Here is a 16,916-nt window from a genome sequence, read left to right as displayed (position 1 = left end):
CAGGGTTAATATTAAACACACACAGGGATTTGTGTAGTTTCTCTTTCCCTCTCACCTCTAACAAGCACACCAAATTTTGGCCATGAGCTGCTGACCGGTAGTGTACCCCATACGCACCCCATTACTAGAAAATTCCATCTATGGCTGGCGGAAACTGCTGGTGCTCAAACTGTTGGAGCTGCAAGCACCCCCCCCCCTTCTCCCCAAAACCTAAATCCTCCAGAACCTCCATTGGATCAGCTTCCACCCACTGATTTAGTGCTATGAACAAAATTCTGGTCTGTAATGGGATGCAGCAAGTATTCGGACTTCTGTGGGGGCAGGGGTGGGGGCAGGTGAAAGCATGGGACACAAACAGAAGAGGATCAAATGTACATTCAGATCTGATCAGTGAATGATCTAATGCAAGTAGTTCAGATATCAAGATTCCACTGGTTTTGGATTGTTTTTAAGAAGGTGCATTCAGGGGACACATTGTGGCACAGTACACAGGGGACACATGGGGACAGTAGAGATCCATGCGTTAGATGTGCTTATTTGCCCTTACAACAAGATTTGTGCCTTTTGGGTTTTCTTCTGTGCCTGGACTGTAGCTCTGATGGACCATCACATATATTGTGATCATTGTGATTGTTTTACTATAAAAAGACAAAACCAGAACTACTCAAATAAAACCAACAAATTATGATTCAGGAGAAATTCAGGGAAAGCAGTACAGATTTATTACACATTTCACAAAGATTTCAGACACAATGTTTTATAGACTGTGCTTTAAATGCACATTTCTGTGGTGACAAAAATCAAAACAAAAAAATCATATTCATGACATATATTCAACTCACAGACTACCACACAAATGGCCTTATGCCACAAGCTGTAATGTTACTTTCTTATGATTGCTTTGTTTTTGAATTGGCAAAATGTTGTACACAGTTCCTGCAATGACAATGCCACCATGGTAGCGTAGAGTACAGTTTTGAAGCATATGCTGAAATGTAAGATGGCTCAGTGGAATCAACGACATGTTATTCTTAAATGGTAGGCAGTAGCTCACAAGATCAGCATACACAAAATGGACAAAAAACAGTACAAGTACATGCACACTCATAGTGAGTCAATTAGGGTCAAGGAAAAGCCACCACAATTTTATGGATCGGTCAAATGTTTCTGTCTTTTGTTTTTGTGTATGTATATTTTTGAAAAGTCCTTCAATATTTTTTGGCAGGATTAAATACACCATACATTTTTTTATATTTAAATATATAAATGAATCTTTTAAATTATATTTACTTTATGACCAAACACCAAGCATTATCTGTTTAAGCAATGTGAATAGTAATGAAAAATATCTCTTTAAATAATAACATTCAAACTATAGCATAGTAAATTCTCTGCATTATTGCCATGGTTTTAAATATTTGACAGTGAAAAAAGTCAATTGCTTTTTTTTTTGCCTTGCATCAAGAAGGTACGTGTTAACCGTGCTACGGAAATGTGTTGCGAGACGGGGGGGGGGTCCTTGGGTTGTCAGGTTTTTTTTTTTTTTTTGTATTTTGTCCCCCCTCCACATGCTGAAGAAGGAGAATTAGGCAGGGAGCAGCTGTACATAGAATATACTGGGCTGTACAGGAGGCCAGGGCACTGACACTGACACCGAGATAGGTGATGACCGTCACCATGAGACAACACAGTGAAGGGAGGACACATGCTGAATTTTTTTTAGTAGATATGGATGGTGGGAGATGTTTGTGTTTTTGCCAGAGCTCTTTTTTGTCATCTAACTCCCTCTCTAGATATTTTGGTCCTATATTCTTTTGGTCATTTGATACTTTCTCTCTCTGTCCCATTTTTCTTCATGTTTTTGTCTCTATTTTTCCCTTTGTTTCCTACTTTCTCCTCCCTGCTATCGGCAGCCACAGCCTTCCACCACCATGTCCTGGTAGTTCTTCAGTACTACGTGGTCGTTCTGATCCAGGTACAGCATGGCGATAGGGCTGAGGGCAGTAGGGACGCAACAGGCTTTGGGCACGGCACCGTTGACCGAGTTCACCAGGGTCTGAACCATGGCATGACTGGATGAGTTCATGTGCTCAGCCAGCGGGAAGCGGCACTCGCCCAGGCAGAAGAAGGCCTCGTAGCCGCTGGGCGCCACAATCCATTTGTTCCAGCCGACGTCCTTGAAGTCCACGTAGAGCGGCTGGCGGCGGCATCGCGCCCGGGAGAGGCGTTTCAGCTTCGCAGCCCGTCCACCGTTCCTCTTCACCCTCCTGTCACCCCACCAGCCACCACGCCAAGCCGACTTGGACACCCACTCCTGCCTAGTGGACCTGCTGCTGCTCTTCCTTCCTCGCCTTCGCCGTGACCAAATAGGGGTCCTTTTGTCTAGTGGGACCAGGGGTTCACTGCGCCCATCGTGGCTGTAAGTCACTAACAGGGGTCTCTGATGCGCCCAACTTGGCTCATCCTGCCCTGCCGATCTGCGAATGCGCAAATGCCCGTCCTCTCCCGCCCTCTGATCCTGAAACGTCTGATTCTCTGGCATCACTTCCAGAAGGAAGGTGACTCTGCCCATTCTTGCTTTCACTGCATCTAGGAGAAAGTCTTTGGCAAGACTAAATGTTTCCCATGATGCTGTGCTCTTGCGGTTGGACCTGAGGTGGCGAGACTCCACCAGGTAGGGTCTGGGGTCGGATTGTGTGTCGGAGAGGTACAGGCTGACTGACTGAGATCCTGATCCACACCGCAAAAAACGCAACTCTGCTGAGACCAGCCTCTCATCCAGAGGAATGGATGAGACATTGAAGGACAGAAGGACCCTGTCTGCTCCTGCTGGGCCCTTCTCATGGTCAAGAGGGTCCTCTGTTGCCTCTGAAGGAAAGAGAATGTATTAACATCTTAATAAAATTGGCTTTACGTTTCACTTTTTAGGACGTAATGGAGAATACCTAGTTTGAAATACATACTGCAAGACCCAGCAAGATCAGCCTCAGTTACATGTAAGGCTGTGATTTGGAAAAACTGTGTGGTTGCCCCTTATTCACACAGGTTCAAATCCCACTTACTACCTGAGCAGGACACTGAACCCTTAATGTCTCCAGGGGGACTGTCACTGTTACGGTCACTCTGGATAAGGGCGTCAGATAAATGCTGTAAAAGAACCTTCTCTGTATATCTACACATCTACCGAGTAGATTTTTAATTAAGTTCTTTCTGGTCTTTGGGGGGAAAGTTAGGAATTTGCAAGGAAACCATCCCTAGAATGTGGCCAAGTAATGCCTACACAGAAGGCCTCTTCTCACCAATGTGATGGAAGCTGCGCACGGTGTTGGCCCCTTGCACGTGCTGGCCAGGGTAGCTGAAGAGTGGGTCCTGGATCAGGTGGTGCTGCTGAACATGGAAGCGGTAGAGGTCCAGCAGGTACTGAGGGACGGGGACGCCAGGCCGGGGGCTGGGGTGAGACTGCAGTCCCAGCCTCGTCAGCAGGAGGTTCTGGATGGAATGGGCCAATGAGGGGTCCAAAGAAGAGTAGGGGTTGGCGTTCCCCGGGCCACTCGAGAAGACTTGAGACAGCAACAGGGTCATCAGGACCAGGAGGCTAGCAGGGAACATGGTGGACCTGGAAAAGTAAACAACACCCATGTCATGCTGAGGCTTATCAGCACATTTGCTACCTATCAGTGTTTTGTGTGATAAAACGACTCATTTTGCCTCATAAAACGTCATTAAAAAGTGTTTAAAGGCCATGAATTCCATGATTGTAAAGCTTGTTTTTGTACTACACCTGATGCAAAAGCTAGTTATGAAAAAAGCAATTATGGCTTTCATTTGGACTTCTCTTCAAGGTCCTTTCCTACGTCTTATTTAATGATTTAATGATTGTCTGGCGGTCAGGCGTGACCCCTGTTTTTACAGCCGCCCCTGTACTTGGCTAGCAAGTCGTCCCTGTTGTTAGGATTTTATTGTTAATTTAGCGCACCATGTCATCACGGCGCTGGGAGCTCTGGGGACAAGGTTGTGTGCATCGGTGATTAATAGCCGCGCTCTGGGGGGCCATTCGTTAGCCCCACGCGGCTGTCCTGCGCACTGGTCCTAATGACAAATGTGACAGATGTGCTGAAAACAGCCTCGGCCTCCCTTCTTTCTCATTTCCTCCGCTGCCCTGGAGAGGCCGTGTGTCTGAACTGCGCCTCTGCGTGTCGTTTGTCACAGTTTTCTGTGATAGTGTGACAGATCTGGTGTCAGGCGGTGAGACAGGCGGTGAGGTCTGCCTCGCATTCCTTCCCATGACTGTGGTGCGTGATTTTAACGGTTTTGAAATCTAAGTGTGTGACACGCTTTACTTAGAAATACTTCAATTGGCAGTATACTTTACCGGTAATCAGCAGTGTGCCGAGAGAAACCTTTAAAACGCAGGTGACAGCTACGAACAGACACTTACGAGGAGTTTCGTAATCGTCTCTCTAAACACAGATAATGACAGGACAAATTTCCAGCACAGACCTGTAATGACGTCTGAGGATGTCACTTATCCATGCCGTTTGAGGTGGTTTAGGCCCCGGCAGCGTGTGCGGTTAACACTCCCGCTTGTGTAATGGGTGGCCTGAGGCTCTGTCTTTCCCTCTGATAGATTGGCAGATTACAGGCTTTCATAAACTCAACTTTATGATCTTATCTCTGTCAGGGTGTGTGAACTCAACACTGTGATCATATCGCTGTCAGGGTGACTGAGTGAGTGTGTAATTGTGTGCGTGTGTGTGTGTGTGTGTGTGTGTGTGAGAGAGAGAGCTCCTAACTCCCTCTTGATCATCTCTGTTTCGGTGCGGTGTGGGTGTGGTTTTTGTGTGTGTGTGGCAATATTTAAGTGTGTGTCTGCCTCTGTGATCTTATCTCCAGCAGGGCGGTGATGCTCCCAGAGGAACAGGCCTAACAAGTCTAGTTATGGTAACACACATGCACATACAAAAACCCTGGGAAGATCCCTGCTGGGCTGATGGCCTCGGGGTCAAAGGTGAGGAGCTAAAGGTTAAAAGTCTCTTGACAGGTGAAGTGTAACTACCAAAGTCTTTCTTCCTTTCCTAGAGTTTACTAACAGGTCATTTCTTTGAATGACCAATTATGCCAGAACGCTGTCTTAAGCATAAACACTAAAGGACCATGTCGTCATTATATTTGCACAGAATTATTTAACCTGTCTTCTTTAGGTAACCATGTTTGACTGTGAATTAAGTCCCGAAACAGCAGCAAAAATAAAACATTTTTACACAGTTTAATAAGTTTATTTTTCAGGTGAAAACCTAATTTGTTATATGTAGGAGCATTTCCTTAAAAGGAAGGTTTGCAGACAGGAGACCCAGGTCCAAAAACTGAACAGTTTCATCACAATGACCAACATCCAGTTTAACATGGGGACAGAAATGAAAATATAGCAAGGTAAATGTTGAAAATGTCAGTGGAAAGTATGAAGTGATTGTCATTGTGAAGCCATGAAAGGCGCCCAGGGAGCAGTGTGTGGGGACGGTACCTTGATCAAGGGCACCTCAGGTGGCACCTTGGTGGTTCGGGATTTGAACCCGCAACCTTCCGATTACGGGTCTGTTTCCTTACCCGCCAGGCCACCCCTGCATGGCGGGTAAGGAAATTTAGTTGAAAGTGAGCAGTGACACACCCACATTCATTGTCCGTTCATATTGCCAGACTACTGCAACAATTTTATATTCGTGACCCCCACTTACTTAACTCTATATCCCCTCAGGAATCAGTGGCACAGACAGATCTTTATTACCTAGTTTAATAATCCTGCCCAGGTATGAAACTACAAAACGCTGCTTTACTTGCTCTACCTCCTCTCAGCTCGGTACTAACAGAGCAACATGCAGAAGAGAAGCAGCGATACCTGACAGGAGTGTGTGTGTGTGTGTGTGTGTGTGTGTGCATTCTTACCCAATGCCCACTGACCCTTAACCAATTCTTTCATTTGCTCGTAAAATAAATTAAGGACAACACACACACACAGACACAACCACCTTGACTCTGTAATTGTGTCCCAGGACACCCCCCAGCCCCCGAGTCAAACTTAATTTGGCTGTTTTTAGCTGTCACCTTCTCGGCCACGCCCTGGGCGGTTTTATTTATCGCGGCGGCTGTCATCCTTGCAATTACTCTCTCGCTCCTCCTACATCCTCCCTCCGCTCTGCGAGGAAGGGTACTAATCAAGCGTGTGCGCGTGTGTTATTAGATATTCTGTGACCCCTCGGCAGGACATGTGCCACACGCGAGCTGTACATCATAAAATTAGACAGGGAGCTGTGTCTGCTATTTCCTTCTATTCTTCATTGGGTCTCTCTCTGTCTCTCTCTTTATCCGTCCCTTCAACTTTATCTCCCTGGCTTTATGACACCGACTCCTTCCCTTTTCTAGATTTAGGTGGTATTTTTTCCAGTATTGTACAGCTACAGAGATTCTGCTCGCCTCTCGGACCCTCGGAGGTGGCTGTAGGGAAGGGAGTGCAGGTCAACGCAGGAGGCCGATTTATCCCGCGCCGCTGTGGCTCTCCACTTTCTTTTCCCCGGAGTGACTCCTCACTCTCCCCTTTTCTCCCCTCTCTTCCTCTGCTACCTTCACAAAAAAACCCCAAGATGAAGCAGATTGTGCAGGCAAGAAAGAGAGAAGGAAAGTTCCGTGTGGAGACTGTGAGAATAATGTTAGTCCAGCACTGTAAGGTCAACTGCATGAAAAACATACAAAATTCCTCGGACCTCAAAAACACGGACACTCGCACACACACACACACACACACACACACACACAATATATATATATATATATTACATCCTTGAGGATGAGGGCTCCCAGGCAGCGCTCTCAGTGGTCTAGTGGACAGCGATGTGCTGTAGACTTTCATTCATGTCTTTACTTTGGGCTGCAGCCAAACGTCATTGTGGGCTTAAATTGTTCCCGGGACACGATTTCAGTGTGTAAAGATTAAAGTCTGTGTTCAGGTTATTACTTGTTGCCATTGTAAAGATATAAAGTGTCATCGAAAAGAAATCATCAAATGCCTTTTCCCACAGCCTGATGACGATGTCAATTTCCCACTTGTGGGACTAATGAAGGATCATCTTATCTGACCTCACCCTGGGGTGGAGTGAAGTCTGTTTCTCCTAATTGTGCGCTGGCTGCTTCAGTGGGATAGGACGGCATGTGCACCTGCACTGTACATATTTCAGCCATAACAGATCTTGGTGTCTCTCTCACACACACAGAAAAATGTCCATATTCCCAGCACGACAATTGCACGCTAAGTACCATAATCGGCCTAATCAACACACACACACACACTCACACTCACACCAGTGTGTAAAGCACACAGAATTCATCACTGAGCCCAGCCTTGCCCCGGCTTTACAGTGATGGTATGCGTTGGCTCGGTGGCCGCCGGGATATTTCGTCGCGGTAGACACACATCATGTAATGAAGTGCGCGGCGGCGGTTATCCGTTCCTCTCCAGATCCAACCTGCCCCACCCACGCCACAGAAATGTGAACGGGAGGACCGCGGCCTGCCGTTTGTGGGGACGCGCGTGTGTCTACGTGCAAGAGGATCAGCTCTCCCCGCGTGTTTCCTTCAAAGTGCGTAATGGTTTGAGCAGCAAAGTTCCCTGTGGTCAGGATGTGTGTGTGTGTGTGTGTGTGTGTGTGTGTGTGTGTGCTTAATAAGCCTCGCTTCAGCAGGTTTTGTTTTCCTGTTTCTGTGTGTGTGTGTGTGTGTGTGTGTGTGTGCGCGGTACTCACGTCCGGATGCAGTAGGTACTGTTCAGAATCCATGGCTTGTTCTTCAGCTCCAGTGTTACACACCCTTGCCTCTTGCTCTCTGACGGCCGCCTCCCGATCTCTCGCACCACCGGTCTGGCCCCCCGCGGCCACACTGGAGGGCAGAAGCCAGACTCGCCTCCACGGGGCTTCTGGGATGTCTGACACTCCCCCACCCCGTCCCCCCTTACCCTGACCACCCTGCCATCCTGTTGTCACTCTCAGATAAGCTCTCCTCAGCTCCCCTGTGCCTTAGTCCAGCCACGTTTGCCCCGTCCACTGCCGGGCGAGTTACGCAGAAGAAAAGCAAAAGAATAATAACACAGAACAAAGGAAGCAAGAAGAAAGAAACTAAGAGGAAAGAAGGAAACGAGGCGGGCTTTTTCATTAACCAGTGCAAATGCCTCCTGATCCTCCTCTGCTTCCTAACTGTCACTCTCTCCCCTCCTCTCTCAGTTCGTCTCTCCTTCTCTCTTTCTTTCTTTCTCCTCCCCCTTTTCCACCCTCTCTCTCCCTCTCTCTCTCCAGCTGGTAAACTCAGTTAAACTCTAATTGACTTTCCTGTCCATTCGGACCCTCCCTGATAGTGATGTCACCGAGGCAGATTCCTCTCTCTCCACCCCTCCACACACGCAGATAAGGTCAGGGCTAACAGACAGACTCTCCACAGGCCTCCTGCGCTCTTGTCTCCTTGTGTCTTTGAGGAAACTGGACGCATCGGCAGCAATAGCACAACTCATATGATAGTCGTCTTAAAAAAAAAAAAAAAAACGGCAGAGACACGCAGCGAAGCGGTGAATGAGCGAGCGAGGGGATGGGATGAAGTCACTCCGGCAGATGAATGGGCAGGGCCAGCCAATAAAATTGCAGCTCTTTTTTTTTTTTTTTTTGGCTTCTGCAAGGGACCAAGGTGCAGTCGTCCTTCCAGCTTCCTCCAAACGAATTGGTATGGATCAGGCGGCGCTCTGAGCAAACGTCTCTCCGGATGAGTTGTCTGACAGACTGGACTGCATTTGGAGAATTACTCTACTTTCCTCATCATGCACCTCACACCCCCACCCCTTCAGAGCACAAACACACAAACACTCACAGAAGTGCACAAAGCCAACAACACAGGCTTCTCTACAGTCAGGTAAATAATATCTGGCTTCGGGGAAAGGGCCTGATGACACATTTCCAAACACTTGCACTCTTTCGATAAGGATAAGTGTAATCTGGGCCACTTCGCTTAATGTCACGTCATAAAGCCGTAACAAACGTGACATAGCTCACCTTCACACAGCTGTTACAAGCATGGACTCCCCCACAGTAAATGGTAATGAAACAAAGTCACGGAATCCATAAAAAAGAAATGCAACCACCTCACATGGTGATTGGATGAGAGGACTCGGAATACCTGTGCTGTACATTTCAACATGTGGGATTTGATAAATATGAAAAATATTCTTACCATCATCATGGCAAAAATTTAAATGATGATGTATCTTATTTATTTAGAAATGCAATGAACATGTACAGTGCACACCTAACCGCCAATCAGAAGTGAATATTCACTCAGACCAAAGTCCTGAGGTTGTACCCTAGCCCGAGATATCAGAAAGTGTGTGGTAGAGTCTACGGCTCTCACGCTATTGGCCAATGGTGTTGTGCTTCCTGTATGCTTTAGTGCCATTAGGGTATTACAGTAAAATTTTGCATGGATGTAGTGTGGACATCGATCTGGACGGCTTTTTGTTGAATTTGGAAGGGGAGGGATTCCTCCATATTGAGGTAAAAGAGAGATGTCTGCCTCCACGTTTCCCACTCTACAGGCCAGAGGGCCCTTTACATTCCGACGGGGGTGGAGGATCTTTAAAAGTAATAACTCTGCGGTCTTAACTGGCCTTCAGCATTTTCCCACCTCACTTCACCCACACACACACACACACCATAACATATATTACAGAATTCCACCAATCTGTGAATTTTAAGAATTCTTATAGGCTTATTTGGAGTTTTGGAGAGTGACAAACACACACACATGCCAACTTCTTTCAAAATATTCATAAAAATTCAGAATGGCTGGTGGCAAGCTGAGGAAAAATCAATTTCTCCAGCTCTGGTGAAAGACCGGAAGCAAGTGGAGGACACTGTCCTCACCATGATGAGATGTGTCTGGTTAATGGTTAAATACTTTTACTTTTATTAACCCCACACCGTAAAGACGTACACAGAACAGATGTAATGATGGCAGACGCTTATAATGTCAGGAAATGGTCGAGTCTGTTCAACAGATCACAGAACAGATCAGAGGACTTTATACAGAGTGTTCCCCCATGACAAAAACAAACTAGGCTAAGCCTCCGAGCATACCACTGCCAGTGAACTCCGGCCTTTTATGAGGTTAAAAGATATTGCATACGTAATAAAAAGTCAAACGGTCAATCATTCAATTATTCACTCATTCATTTCCTGTAGCATTTCAAGAAAATTCAATTTCCTCAAAGTAGCAGCCATCGCCTCGTGGCCTCTCCAAGAGTAGGTTTACTATTATCTGTGTGCTGCAGCACACGGGAGAGGCCGTGTGAAAACCTTCCTTATCTCCGCGTCAGGATCCGTCATTGGTTCAGGTAACTTCCTCCTTTTCGTGTTTGTCAAGAGATGGTTCGGAAAGCAACGGTGGTCCACAGGTTGGTGGAGGTAGACTATCCACTGAGATCCATTTGTTACCGCTGTGCATCATGATCTGGACTCTCCTGATGGCGAAGGTCTATGGGGTCAGATGTAGGTGAGCTGCCAAAAGCACATGAGAAGATAAGAAAAATGGAAGAAGGAGAGGAATGGAAACAGCATAAGAGAGACGTCATTGTTTTAATGGATGATTAATTGATGTTCTGAGGTTTTTCAGTTCACTTGAACACACACACACAGCATAACACAACACAAACAGACTCTTGCTGAAACAGGGACAGACTTTGCATTTGATAGGAATTCCAAAGTGCATTTCTAAGATAAGATTCCTTTCTTCTGACCTCACTGTTTTTTTTAAAACAGTGTATTACAGACACTGAGAGCGCAAGTAAGCGAAAGAGAGCGAGAGCGAGAGAGACATTGATGGGCAACAAGTTTCCACTAAGTGCTCTGTTAATCCAACACCCTGCAGTGCACGCTTGCCACATGGCATCCCTCTGGGTTGCCAGATAATTCAAGAAACACACACATGCGGCTGTTTTATGAAAATGACCATTATAAATATGTCATCTGATTCTTTTTAGATCTAAATGTTCCTACTTTCACTGAAATGCCATGTGCCGCACAGGCACTCACAACGCCGCACTCTGTCCCCACGCTCTCTGCCATCAAATTCCAGTGATATCATTTGTACAAATTTTAAAGACAAGGTTGCAGCTCGGGCAGATGTGGACCAGGATGTGCGTCTGGGAGTTTGTCCTTGCTATTGTGACAATCATTTTGTAAAAGAGTGAAGGGGTTGAAGCCTTGATACATTTTTTTGCGGGCGTCCACCATAAACACTCGTCATAGGGTCACGTTCTGGTCCCTCAGGGGTCAGGGTAACCTAATGAGCCGATGACGTCTCTGTGACCTACCCAGCATACGTAAATTGCATACAGCTAACACAGGAACGTAGGGAGAGGTGTAGGGAGAGGTGGAACCGGTTGACTTGGAATGACCGATGCTGTGATCAATGTCAGTCTCAGACTGGATCGTTGCACGTGAAATATTATATCAAATCTATGACCAGCAATGAATGAAGGTGTGCATAAAATGATACCCTTGATCTTGACTTTGTCTTGTAGTTACACTGCACGTAAAAACAGGGCTCTCCTCCCAGTTGGGGTGCTGGCAATGGCTGATAAAGAGTGGCTGTTGGGGTATGGTTTTGGTGAGGTCACCTCCTTGGGAGGGAGGGAGACAATGACAGCAGGCTGCTCAGGTTACAAGCTCCTATCAACCCACCCATTCACAAAGAGGAAAAAGAGGAGCACCATTCACACACACACACACACACACACACACACACACACAAACACACACACACACACACACACACACACACACACACACACAGCTGTGCCTTGCTGGCATGTCTGAGGAGGCGAGTGGCAGGTTGGGATGAAGGAAATAAAACAAGAGAGTTGTATGACTGAGCGGTTTGGACAGGTTAAAGAAGCGTCTCTCAGGACTCCTTCTCTTCCTCTCTTAATTTCCCTCTGCTCCTGGTTTCTTGTCAGGTTTCTCCGCACACGAGCAGCACAAAAAAAAAGGGGTTTTATTGGTGGTTTCATGGAACATTGAAATAACAGATAGCTCCTGAAATACAGAGAGAAGAAGGCTGCACCCCTTCTCCCCAATGCCCCATCACGCACAGACATCTCAGTTGACATGGCGACTGTCCTGCTGCTCCTGTAAACACACTGGGAGACACATGGTTTTATAGCATTTTTAGAACCTAGAGCAAGAACCACAATGCACCGTGTAACGTGTGTAAGCGCCTCTACGGAAGGACTGCAGGCTGTAGACGATCATTACTACCTGAAATCTAACAAAATGTTTGAAAGAGGACTGAAGGTGAGGTTGAACTCACAAGAAGCCAGACATCTCTTTCATTTTGACACAGTGTTGTGGACTTTTAGCCTTGACAGTGTTGGAGCGCACAATCTGAAAACGGCGTGCTCTTTGCTGATTGTCGCTCTCCCACAGGCACCGGTTGGCTGTTTTTAGCATCCGTGTAACTTCCTCTGTCTGCTCCCACAAACTGTCTAATCGACCGTTTATCTTCAATAAGAGCAACAAGGATGCAAACTGCACACTGCAAAAAAAAAAAGTCCTGACAGAACTGGTGGTCTCATGAAATTGGATGGCCGAGGGGGGGGATTCGGAGTGACTGGGGGAAGGAGGGGAGGAGTAAAAAATAACAGGAAGTGTGCACTGCCGTTCATATAAACCTGTCTGGGTCACTGACCATAAATGCATAAATAAGGCCGGGGGCCCAAAAACCTTCTCTTAAAAAAAAAAAAAAAAGAAATTCCCACAAAAATCTAAACAGCAGCACCTGCAGCTCAGCCCCAAAGTTGCCTCCGTTACCACGGTGACAACCCGGGAAGTATGTAAATAGCTTTTAGTAGAACGTGGGGCATGAGAAGTGCAAGGGAGGATGCAGTGAGAGATATGGGGAGCAGAAAGGGTGGTCAGGAGTGATGGGGGGATTGGAAAGACCCAGTAAACATGTTGTGCACAGCACTTTAAGAGGCTCAGATTGGGGAAGATTGTGTATACATGAGCGTGCATGTGTGTATGTTTTCTTGGCAGTTTAAGGTCAGAGGCACAGATGGTGTGCTGTTAGATGGGTTTGGTCCATACAAAAAGCGGCATTATATAATTATATAAAACATAGTCCCTGTTTTGTACCTCATGAGCCTTGATTTCCTGATGTGTCTAAATCACTTTTTAATAAAATACCCGTTTAAAGAATAAATGTGAGTGTAAACTGCATGCACTGTGGTTTTAAAGGTCGACTCTCATATGGACTACCATATACAGCATATCCAAATCATGTGACCATTCTTTTGTTCACGTTTACAATTGTGTTTAAGATAAACTGAATAAACAGGTGAATATTAATATCAATACATTATTTAATATTATAAATCATTTAGTTGAGCATTATTTCAGTTCATTTTTATTGCACTCACCTGACAACCTGTTCATTACATTTACAACGTCTACTTTTCAATTTCATTTTCCTTCATAATTGTGAAGGTTCTGTGAGGACAACAGACATTCATGCTTATATATTTTCCTACGGGGAGCAAATATCTACTGAATAATTATGTATTTCTCAAAAAAACACAAACATATCTTTAAATTTAACATCATGAAAGTAAGTTTGTTACTACCATGCATCATGATCTGGAGTTAAAAAGGATTTGATGATGAAGGTCTATGGGGTCAGATGTTAGGTGAGCTATAAGAAAAAGGGAATGGAGAGAAGAAGCGTGAGAGAGTCGTCAGAGCAAGGACAGAGCAGCTACACATAACGGGGGAAATTATTTATGTATCAGCACAGAGGCCTGACGTTCCACGCCAGATGTGCAGAGGTTACCGGGCCAGGGTGTGAGAGTCCGTGTGTGAATACAGGTGCCACACGTCCGGTTGCACCACCTGTTCCTGCCTCCGTCCCCAGCTTTCTCTGGAGGTGGTGGGGTCACCATGTGTGAGCTTGTGTGAAATGGGATGAAAGCACATAACTCCCAGGCCACCTCTAGCTGGAGTGTTGACTCATAGCTGTTTCCCAGCCCTTCTCCAGGCCTGTGGTCCAGCGGCCCAGCCGAGAGGGCCAAGGAGGGGTGGGCGGTCCGCTGGGACTAACTCTAGATGAAGGGGAGGAAGATGTCTTCTGCCGGCTATCTTCATGCCACAGCATTTTACAGATCCAGACACAGATATCATCTGTAAATAAGCTGGGACAGAGGACGTGCACTGGGAACCTGCCAAAATGTACATCTCCCAGGCCTGGCCACCCGCCTACACCGCTTCAAACGCCCTTCTGTCGCTCCACCACCCCACTGCGTCCACACCCACTGACCTCCCAAACAAAGCAGCTCCTGTAGCGGCCATAAATCAGCACTAAGTGTTGCGCTTGGACTTTCTCCTCCACTCTACCTATTCTCCTCCCCCGGTTTCAAGCCTCTATTCATCTCTCCGCATCGTCCCGCTCCTCCTCTTCTCCCCGTCTTCCTTTTGCCGCAGAGCGACAGGACAGTGTAGAGCAGACAATGTCAGGTGAGCCCGGTAATTTCAGAGGGGACGGAAGTGTGGTGTCCAAGCCTCACCGGGGCCAGCCGGAGCCCAGCTGATGAGTCACTCGCTTGCGTGATGAAGGTCGGCGACCCCAATTTGCAAGGCGGAGAGAACGGGCGGGGGAGGAGGAGGAGGAGGCACCGACGTCAGCCGCATGGTTAATGGGCATGTGTCCTTGTCCCGACTCAAGTAAAACAAGCGACAAGCGATGGAAAGACCGAGAAAAAGAGACGGAGCGAGGGGGCAAAGACAACGAATGAAGGAGGCAGGCGACCCGCGGAATGGAAGGGGGCAGAGAATGAAGTTCGGGTGTGTGTCTGTCGAGAGAATGGCCCACAATCGCGTGTGGGAGCTAAATTACGAGCAATTAGGCCTCTCTGCATGCCCGGATGATGTCGAGGAAAAGAACATCATGAGCATAGGAGAAAAGAAGGGAAGAAGAGTGGTGCGGACAGGAAAAAGACATTTAGGCCGGGAAAGAAAATCCTCTAGAGATCCTCTACAGATCTCCTTCAAAACACGTGTCTCCTCTCTGAAGATTCTGAAGGACTCTCTCAAGGTTTCTCAAGGTTTTATGGAATGCTACAAGTGTCATAATCAATAATTTAATAAAACATAATTAATTAATTCAATGTGACATTAATTATGAAAATAGGAATAAAAATGGAAATAAATATTCAAACATTTTATTTCATTTGGACGCATTCAGTGCATTCATGAATGTCTGACCCATCACCTACACAAAAAATGGCTTCGCCTTCTCATTTTTGATCAGTGAAATATTGCAACAAGCAATCCACATGTTCTTATTGTATTTTAGCAGTCACAGTGCATTATTTGTGACTAGGAAGCTATGCAAGATCAAAGCAATAACTCCCACCCATAATCACTCAGCCCAGTGTCCACTTTCATTGGCTGAAATAATGGGAGATTGCATAATCAGCCAGTCAGTGGAGGGCTCGGACAGACAAAGATCCCAGCGTTCTCTTGTTGGGCACATTTTCCTGTTTATTCTCTGGAGAAGAGGGAGAGTCACTCTGCACCGATGCAGATAAGCGGAGATTCTCAGACTTTAATTAAAATCTCCTCGCTTGTCCATTGCTTCCTGTCTAGACAGAGTGTCCCACCCACCCACACATCTGCACAATGGCCCTAATGCTCCACCCTGCTATACCATGATGCTCTTGAGGCATCAGATATGTCATCTTCATTTATGAGAAAAGTACACAAAACTGCCGATGAAACTAAAGGACATTATGGGGCAGTGGTGCCTTAGCAGGTAAGGAAACCGAGGTGCCACTGAGTAAGGGTCCATTGCCTGATGATCCAGGTCATCGCAAAGCAGCTCTACAGTTGAAGAATCCAGAGAGGGAGCAGAACCTTAACACCAGAATTCATCAGGGCTCTGTAAGGATAGCCCCTGTGTGTGGCCTGGCATTTTCCTACTTTCTGTCAGGCTATATGCTAACTCACATGGGAATTATGATTCTTGTAATTCTTGCCATTATGGAATACTGTGATACTTCCCTTTCTGGGTTAATGTGCACAAAACAAGCGTTGAGTTAAACCTAAAAAAAATCACTTTGTTTGAAGGTCAAATGGAGTAGATCCCAATGACATATTTGTGAATTTTTCAGAAATATCTGTGGATTACATTTCCAAGATCCTACTAACATAGCTAATGGACTGACTTATAAGACTAATACAAGTTACTGTAGGGCTGAAATGCCAAATTCAGTGAAGTTTTGAGATAGACAAGGTCTTATGTTGGCTTTGTGACCAGCTTTCCTAGAGATCTTCAGAACGATGCCACATTAGGATGGGCCTGACTCCGAAGCTGTTGGGGCACAGTTGGTGGCTGGCACAGGCTTGGCACTCTCTTTATCTCCCCGGGCCACTTGAAGAAGGGAAGTGCATGGGTCACATTAGCTCCAGTGACTTCACAATCGCTGGAGCACGGCCAACATTCCCTGAAGGCAAGTAAAACAAACCTTCAGGCAGACGATGACTCAGTGCACCGATGGCCGCCACAATGGGCACATTCCAGTAAACATCCCCAGCTGAAAGGAGCCACCTTCTGCAAGCTAATCTAAACACAGCCAGAGCCCTTGGCTGCACACTCGTTGTTAAAGGCCTCCAACGACTCCGTGTCCGGCAAATTTGTCATTTGGCCCTGAAGTGGCTTGTCCTGAGAACAGTCCCCCCTGGAGACACTTGGGGTTAAGTGTCTTGCTCAGGGACACAATGGTAATATGTGGGATTTGAACCTGGGTCTTCCGGTTCATAGGCGAGTGTGTTACCCACTAG

General features: G+C 46.4%; 1 protein-coding gene across 1 annotated transcript; it reads right to left on the bottom strand.

Moving 5' to 3' along the window:
- Nucleotides 1-699: 699 nt before the first annotated feature.
- Nucleotides 700-7,988, bottom strand: bmp16 (bone morphogenetic protein 16). The gene is made up of 3 exons (XM_028962007.1): nucleotides 7,791-7,988; nucleotides 3,300-3,616; nucleotides 700-2,868 (listed from the first exon to the last, which is right to left on the bottom strand). The coding sequence occupies exons 2-3, from the start codon at nucleotides 3,607-3,609 to the stop codon at nucleotides 1,904-1,906; spliced, it is 1,275 nt and encodes a 424-aa protein (XP_028817840.1). The 5' UTR covers nucleotides 3,610-3,616; nucleotides 7,791-7,988; the 3' UTR covers nucleotides 700-1,903.
- Nucleotides 7,989-16,916: the final 8,928 nt, after the last annotated feature.

This window comes from Denticeps clupeoides, chromosome 19 (assembly GCF_900700375.1).
Source record: "Denticeps clupeoides chromosome 19, fDenClu1.1, whole genome shotgun sequence".
Lineage (NCBI taxonomy): Eukaryota > Metazoa > Chordata > Actinopteri > Clupeiformes > Denticipitidae > Denticeps > Denticeps clupeoides.
The sequence above is the reverse complement of the archived record's forward strand: the minus strand, read 5'-3'. Positions and strand labels throughout refer to the sequence as shown.

Coding starts and splice junctions, on each gene's coding strand:
- bmp16 (XM_028962007.1), bottom strand. CDS start 3,609: ATGTTCCCTGCTAGCCTCCTGGTCCTGATGACCCTGTTGCTGTCTCAA. Junction 2,869..3,299: donor GCGCAGCTTCCATCACATTG/GTGAGAAGAGGC, acceptor TCTTTCCTTCAG/AGGCAACAGAGGACCCTCTT.